At 39.8% G+C, this 8,712-nt stretch overlaps 1 protein-coding gene across 1 annotated transcript in view; it reads left to right on the forward strand.

Annotated features, from left to right (window-relative positions):
- The window catches only part of OXCT1 (3-oxoacid CoA-transferase 1), a 132,956-nt gene that overhangs the window by 1,913 nt on the left and 122,331 nt on the right, over positions 1 to 8,712 (forward strand). The window contains exons 2-3 of the mRNA XM_077763440.1: positions 7,239 to 7,347; positions 8,429 to 8,519. Coding sequence (XP_077619566.1) covers positions 7,239 to 7,347; positions 8,429 to 8,519 — 200 coding nt within the window. The remainder of the gene's footprint in view (positions 1 to 7,238; positions 7,348 to 8,428; positions 8,520 to 8,712) is intronic.

Below are 8,712 nucleotides of genomic sequence, written 5' to 3' on the forward strand. Positions count from 1 at the left end.
GTTGCTCTCTCATTCTCCCTAAAAATAAATAAAACAACAACAACAAATTAGAGGCTGTACCTTATTGAAAGTTCATATGAAGTTTCAAACTTTCTTCCTTTCCAGTTTGATTATCATAGGTCCAAGTGTCTGCTTTCAGGTGTTTCTTCAGGGCATCGCACTTGGCCTTGAATTCTACTCTCTAACTTCCATTAAACTGTAACACTTGGGTGCTTGTTTAACTTTTCAAATGTATACACTGATTTCCTAACAAGATGAAAGTTTATGGTTGTCAGGAACAATATTGTATACCTTATTCTCCAACACTTTTTTTTTTTAAGTTTAAATGTTTGTTTATTTATTTATTTATTTATTTGAGACAAAGCAGGAGTAGGGCAGGGCAAAAGAGGGAGACAGGATCCAAAGCTGCCTCTGCACTGACAGCAGGGAGCCCAACACCCATCAACGCAAGATCATGACCTGANAAGTTTAAATGTTTGTTTATTTATTTATTTATTTGAGACAAAGCAGGAGTAGGGCAGGGCAAAAGAGGGAGACAGGATCCAAAGCTGCCTCTGCACTGACAGCAGGGAGCCCAACACCCATCAACGCAAGATCATGACCTGAGTTGAATTTAGTCGCTCAGCCGACTGAGCCACCCAGGCGCCCTCCATCCCTTTCAACATTACATACTATCAGGCAGAGTACAGACACTCAATACATGTTTAATAAAATGGATGAAAGAACCCTGTGGACAAACAGAAATAGTACCCTTGAGACTTTTTCTGCTAAACATAATCAACAGCCAAAATGAGGTGGTGTGTGTGTTGTGTGTGTTTGGCAAGTCTCTCAAACTTCAGCGAGACTCAGAATTGCCTGGAGGCTTTATCAAACAGATCACTGGGTCCATTCCAAGAGTTTCTGATTTAGTGGATCCGAGTGGGGCCTCACACTTTGCATAAATGAGTTCCCAGGTGATGTTGATGTTACAGGTCTGAGGACTACATTTCAGAGCCATTGGCATGGCCTTAGATTTGAATAGACTATCTGAAGTTACCGTTCTTCCTCCATTACTATTTCAGAGGGAGCATTTAATACTATTTTCCATTCACTGGGGAAAATTATTACAAGAAAAAGATCGCAAAACTACCATTAATACTCTACTTACCTTTCTTTCTTGAACTTATTTTTTCCCAGATCTCTCTTCAATTCCATTCTCCCCTGAGCTGCAGTCCTGGTACAACTTACTGGTCAACTCTACCTGGATGTTACATAGTGCTTCAAGCTCTTTCTGACCCAAAATGACCCAGCCACAAGTGGTTTTTCCTCCCTTGTTTTGTTTTCATTGTGGCTAACTGTACCAGTATCCATCCAGTGTGTAAGCTGGAAGTCTTGGTATCCTTCTTTCCTCTCCTCTTCCCTACACCTCCAATTGATAAGCAATGTCATATGTGCACCTTTCTTGAAATTTCTGTGTGTCTGTCCTTGGCATTCTTTCCCAGCAACCATCTATTCCTTATAGCTCTCCGATCAGATATCACAGTTGTATTTAAGTTTTTGTAATTATTTAATGACTATTAGTCTAACTAGTTTGTAAGTTTTCTCAGAGCAAAACTATACCTGAGTGTTTTTTTCTTTTTTTTAAGTTTTATTTATTTGTTTGAAAGAGAGAGAAAGCATGGGGGAGGGGCAGAGAGAGGGAGAGAGACAATCCCAAGCAGGCTTTACACTGTCATCTCAGAGCCCCATGTGGGGCTCAAACCCACAAACCATGAGAGCGTGATGTGAGCCAAAACCAAGAGCTGGATGCTTACCCAACTGAGCCACCCAGGCACCCCTTGAGTGGTTTTCTGTTTAATTCTGAATTCCAGTATTTAGTATATTTGATGCAAAATGGTTATTTTTGATCAAATGGATGAGTGAAAGAATAATTTCCTCTGTCATTTTCATGTCTCGGGCTTTCATATGACTTGTGACATCTCTGTTTGAAAAGCTTTGTTGTCCCTTCCTCATTGAAGGATGAAGTTGAAATTCTACTGTGGTCCTTAAAGCCTTCCACAGCCTGCCTCAGTCTCCCTTTCTAGCCTTATCTTCACAAGCTTCTGTCCCTGTGACCTGATCCCACATGTCCTTGAGCAAGCACAGTGAGAGCTTATCACATCTCCATACCTTTGCTCCTACTTCTTCTCTTTATGGATTCCCCATCCTCATTAGTATTTTACCTCATGGCAAACTCCTCTTGCTTTCTGCTACACCAGGCAGAATGCATCACCCCTTCATCTGTGCTCCTTTAAAGTGCTGGGCATCATTCCATTGTTGAAATAGAACATGTATGTTCCTGCAGAAACAGTGTGCTCCTGCTTTAGAGAATTGCCTGGTGCCATACATTCCCTGTGAGTTCCTTGCAATTTACTTATTCCTGTTATAAGTGCATAACTGGTCATGGTTAGTTTAAGGTGAGCATTCTACCTTTTGACAGAACCTTGTCCTGTAAGGGACCAGCATCAAAGCATTTCACACTAAATGTGCTAAAGCGCTTCAACACATCCACCACCTCTGCTTGGCAGGGGTACCGTATTCTCCGTGCCAAGTAAGTACGTTTAGCCACCCACATATTATTGTCTTTTGCTTCCAACAGATACTCTTTATCACACGCCATATAACTTCTCTTCCTCACTTCTGTTGATCAAACTTTGATACTGAAGTGGGCAGTATCAATCTTCCTTTGTCCAGATTTATTTAACTGGAAGGAGACAAGGTCAATATCACCTTGTGTACAGATCCATCTCATTAAGATAAGATAATTTAAAAATAAAAAAAGCAATATGCTATTTGGAGTTTCCCTTAAAGAACTTCAAAATGAAGTGCTTTTTTTTTTTGAAGTTCTGGAGTACCAAATAACAAGAAAAAAAGAAATTGAGGCATAAGAAATAATGGTAAAAGTGGTAAGAAAGGAAGGAGATTCTGAGTTGGGAAGTCAGGAGATAAAATTTAGGCTCAACTGCAAAATCAGTTTTCAGATTCTAAATGTAAGAATTTGAACCAGAGGACAAAAAGTGAAGATGGAGGTGATTTTAAAAGGAGAGGGGCAGCTGGGTGGCTCAATCGGTTGGGCGTCTGACTTCAGTCATGATCTGAAAGCTCATGAGTTCTAGCCCTTCATTGGGCTCTGTGCTGACAGCTCAGAGCCTGGAGCCTGCTTCAGATTCTGCCTCCTACTCTCTCTGCCTCTTCCCCACTCGCTCTCTGTTTCTCTTTCTGTCTCTCTCTCAAATATAAATAAAAACATTTTAAAAATAAAAAAAATAAAAGGAAAAGTAGATTAAACAGAAAAAAATTTTGTAGTGTAAGAATTTTGATTATTTCTTACACTTCAGTACCTGATTATTCTTTTATGGTACGGTCATTATCATTTCCTTCCTCCAGTAGTAATAGCAGAAACTGGTGGCAACATAAAGTGAAATTTTGCAGAAGGTGGGAGAGCGGAAAAGCAAAATGAAATACATTAGGTGAATATAAAAGAAGACGGTGAAAAAAAATTATCCTCAGAGTAAATAGATGTTGAAGCTGTACAGTTCATCAGTCTTCATTCTTTTGGTAACCTCTGCAAATTTGGAGGCTATTAGCAGATGGTACTTGGGTCTTTTTACCTCATTGTTCTAGCATTATAGAAGGCAGATGTCAATTTATGAGCAGCATAGAGCTTCATTTTGAATTCAGTGATCTAAGGAAAAACACCTCTCCTGCTCAGTCTTAGAGGCAGGCTGTTGACAATGATGCTCCTCAACTCCCAGAAGCTGGGGGTATGGGAGAGAATGTGGGCAGGACGAAAGCCTGTTCAGAACACAGACCCAAAGACTTTCCCTAGGGTCTAGGGTCTGTGTTCTGAACTGTGCTGCTCCCCAGGCTCCAGGCCTTGCAGATCTGCAGGAGGCATTCTGGTGCAACTGGTTTCAGACATCCTGCTTCCTCTTTGCCTCACTGCCAGCCTTCAGGCTGCCAGGTTGCCTGGTAATCTTTGAATACTTAGAATCGCAAACTTGACTACAAATAAAATAAATAGGTTCAAGGACTCTTAAAGCTAGGACCCATTATTCAAACTCTCAACAAAGATGGTGTAGATTAAGTTTGCTCTAGCATGGGTCATACTAAAAGAAATTCTTTGTCAGATCAGTAATATGTGCATGTGTGTCTGGGTAGGGTAGAGCAGGGAGGTTAAAAATGAAAACTGGGGCACCTGGGTGGTTCAATCGGCTAAGTATCTGCCTTCAGCTCTGGTCATGATGATGGTTCGGGAGTTAGAGCCCCGCATCAGGCTCTGTGCCGACAGCTCAGCCTGGCACCTGCTTTGGATGGTGTGTCTCCCTCTCTGCCCCTACCCTGCTCTCTCTCTCTCTCTTAAAAATAAACATAAAAACTCCAGTCAATGACAAGTTCATGTTCCTTCCCCAAAGGTGGCAGACATCTCCAGGGTGTAATCCAAGCACAGGGCTATGCCCAGGGGTGAGTGTTTCTGCCATACCGTTACTTAATCCTTACCGTGTCCTTGAGAAACAACTGTCATCCTTTCGTAAACTTAAAATCCCATCCCCACCCTCAGATTTTGTAATTTTCTCAGTGTCATGCAGTTGTGGTTGAACCAGAATTTGAAACATGAGTAGTTTTGGCCCCAAGATGACTGGAGTGTAGCCCATTATGCCACACTATTGATTTCTCAGCAAGGAGATATCAACTGTCAATATAACAAATAGCAAAAGTCAACAAACATTACCTGAATGTGTAAAAAACGAAAAAAAAAGTTGGATGTAAATCCTCAGTATATTGAACCGTTCTCATGTTCCCTGCAAACATTGCCCTTCTATTTGCTTTTAGCTTTTGATTATCTGGATAAATGTGAAACACTTGAGTCTTTTCCGAAATAATGTCTGAGGTATTTTTTTCCAAGCTGTGGGGCAAGTATTTCCGTAATTTCTGACTATGATGAAGATACTAATTATCAGCTGAAACAAAGGACTAGAATTCCTGTCAAGTCTGTGCTGCTACGTTTTTGTTTCTCCGGTGAACCCCAAAAGTATCCTGGATCTGTAGGAGAAATGAATTTTCTTTTGACTTCCTCTCTATAGGATTCATGTTTCTCAGTCTATAGATACCCCTAGACTACTTAGGTGTAGATGAATTCTTTTATTTTCCTCATCTTGCCGAGGCCTAGACACTTCACACCCCACTCCCCACCCCCAGCTTTTCTTTTCGGTAAGATACAGGATTAGCATTAATTTATTCCATGTTTCTGCATCTTTTTCCCCCCCAATTTCATTGAGATATAATGGACAGAGCAACACTATGTAAGTTTAAGGTGTACGGAGCAATGACTTGGCTTGACCTTCACTGTTTAGTGAAGATAATGACAGTAGAGTTCTTTATGAAGAAAGAGGATATTCATAAAGATTTGTTGTCTGTAAATAATGATATGGAATAAGTATGAGAGCTTTTAAAAAATAGGGAAAGGAGTATATTGTGGGAAAAGGACTCTGTGATGAAGGCCAAAACCTGGGATCTGGTTATGCTTTAATATAGTGTTGGGTACATTACAAAATTTTACTCAGCTTCAGAAACCTGACCTATAAAATGAATTGGTTGGATTAGAATATCTGAGTGTTTTCCTTTTTTCTAATTTCAAGGAGACATTCTCAACTTTATTTTATGATTCATTTTTTGGCCTCTTTATTGAGGCTATTGAACTTTTAATTTCTGGGAATAAAAAAATATATTTGTGTGTGTGTAGATGTGTGTTTAAACAGAATCCAATAAATTCTTGCTACTGAGGATGGGACAGAGAAGTAAGCTCTCTGCAGGGCAACCTGTTTCCTTTCTAGCTCTGCCTTCACTCATTTCTGGCATTTGGTTGGTGTGCCAGGGTATACCCCTATCTTTGCCTGACGTGGACCAAGGTGGAATTTAAAGGGACAGAAGTCATCTGTGTAACTTCGCAGATCTCATTTGACTTTCACTATAGTTAGGCAATAGGCTTTTGTAGTAATTGATACTTTTTATGAAAGAAGTTTATAGAGGAAGAAAAGAATGCTAGAAACTTATTAATGCCATTCCCTTGACCCCATAGGATGTCTGTCAAAGACTGATAAGTCAGTGTGTGTGAGCTTACAACACTTATGGACTTTTTAAGGTGGCAGCATATGGGAGTCAAGAGCCATACTCTTTACTCCCTCTCTTGTTAGTTTGAATATATAATAAGAAATAAGTGATATTGATTACGAATGATTACAACACAGTGAGCTCTGATTTTCTCCTGTATTATGTATGAAATATAAAGAGAGAAACCTTTTAAAACTGATTATGAGTATTCCCTAGATAACCTGTTTTGCACCAAATCACTGTGGTAAGACTAGGCACACCTTCCTCGTAGATAATAGTCTGTTACTTTTTTTCCTAATGTTTTATTATTTATTTTCAAGAATGAGAGAGACCAAGCACAAGCAGGGAAGAGGCAGAGAGCAAGGGAGACACAGAATCCAAAGCAGGCTCCAGGCTCTGAACTGTCAGCACAGAGCCCGACACAGGGCTTGAACTCATGAACAGCAAGATCATGACCTGAGCCGAAGTCGGCCACTTAACCAACTGAGCCACGCAGAGGCCCCTATAGTCTGTTACCTTTCTGCGGCATCTATGAACTGCAAGCCGCTAGAGGGATGGATCTTTGTGTGTACTCCTCATTACTTGTCACCTTAGGAGGCATTCACTGATGTAAGGCTGGGTCAAGGCCCAGCTATGTATTTGTAAATGGGTGATGCGGTAACTAATCTCCTCCAGGGCAGCAGTTATGTCTTAGCATTTACTAAATGGAGGTAAACAGCACAGTAGTTGGTACATAGTAAGCTCTCAATGAATATTTGTTGACTGAATGGAAGGCTAGCCCACTGTCAGAAACCGATGCCTGATGACATCATTACTGTGAATCTGAGTCCCAGTGTGTGAGCTATCAACTTGCACTCTCTTGGGTGGCCACAAATGACAGTTTTCCTTTATACAATGGAATGCATCCCTCATGATCACAGGGGAAGTCCATCGATAATCTGTGGATAGAGTATGCCCTTTCTACTCTTACATTGAATTATTCGCAGCCCAATTCTTTCTTTCAAAGAGTAGATAGTGAGAAATTATCCTCATATATATAAAAAGTGAATGTACATGCAAAGGTGTGTCTCCAAATGATTATTCATTTAAAGATTTTTAAAATGTTTTAGGGATGTGTCGGCTACTTTTCCACCAGCACACATCGCCATACCAAATTTTATACAGATCCAGTAGAAGCTGTAAAAGACATCCCTGATGGCGCAACAATACTGGTTGGTGGTGAGTAATAGTATCGTTTTCCTTTTTGTGATGATCACATCCTAATGTTTTTAGGAAAGCAAGGAAATCACAGTGGCAAAGCTATGTAGATTAAAAATGCCAGTTATTTTATTATTAATTTATTATATTTATTGCATAGTATGTTATTATTTTATTATGTAATTATTAGTGTCCTAATATTGAAAGTTTAGCAAGTTTTAGTACTTAAGATTTTATTTTTTATTTCTTTTTGTGTTTCTTTTTCTATTATTTTGAAAAGCTGAATCTTAAAATGGATGTCTTATTAGTAGCTTTGAAAGCATTCCTAGGTCCTTGGGAATTCTGTTTAACTTAAAACATCTGCATTGATCTCGTCATCCCTTTGCTAGCCACTCATTTGGTTATTCCTCATTTTAGGAGATAGAAAGCACAAACGCATCTATCTGTTATTGAGACCTCTGAGTTCTGTTGCTTCACCTTGCTTGGAATGTCTTTTACAGCCACAGTCTCACACTCATTAAACTGGCTGCCTGATTCTTGCAATTTTTTTTTTTTCTAGCTCTTGGTTGCAGGCTAGCCTTGTTTTTAGGGCTGCTCTGCATTCATTCATTCATTCAGCTGATCAGTCATTGACTGTCCATTTTAAACCTAATACTATTTGACAAATTCTGGAAGATATAAAGAAGTAAAAGTCAATGGTCTAGGTTTCTGATTCTGCAAAAATCTACTGAGGCATATAAAACAAACATGCTTGAAAAAGTAACTCCATAAAAGTTGAATTATAAACTCTAGATATGCAGTAGAGTGTAAAATACGCAATGTGTAACCATTGTGTAACCATATTAACTGGTTGCACTTGTCTATATTCTTAAGGTTCAAAGATTGGACAGTGATGTCTGGTGCCATACAAAGGTCCAAAACATTTGGATACAGCTATGTAGCCATTTACTGAGTTGCTGAGATATATCTATATTTCACTTACTAGGGCTAATAATGTTCTTTGCATTTTTTTTTCTTTTTAAAGGGAAAAGAATAACATAAAGATTTCCCTGAAAGAACATTCCCCTCTTCACAAATCATTTGCCTTTTTCACTTACTATAGGTTTTGGGTTATGCGGAATTCCAGAGAACCTTATAGGAGCTTTACTAAAGACTGGAGTAAAAGGGCTGACTGCAGTCAGCAACAATGCAGGGTAAGTGTGCGGTTTTAAAACAATTGGCTTGAGGGGCGCCTGGGTAGCTTAGTCGGTTAAGCGTCCGACTTTCGCTTAGGTCATGATCTCGCGGTTCGTGGGTTCGAGGCCCGCATCGGGCTCTGTGCTGACTGCCAGCTCAGAGCCTGGAGCCTGTTTCAGAGTCTGTGTCTCCCTCTGTCTCTGACCCTCC

Source organism: Crocuta crocuta, unplaced genomic scaffold (genome assembly GCF_008692635.1).
Source record: "Crocuta crocuta isolate KB4526 unplaced genomic scaffold, BGI_CrCroc_1.0 scaffold4, whole genome shotgun sequence".
Lineage (NCBI taxonomy): Eukaryota > Metazoa > Chordata > Mammalia > Carnivora > Hyaenidae > Crocuta > Crocuta crocuta.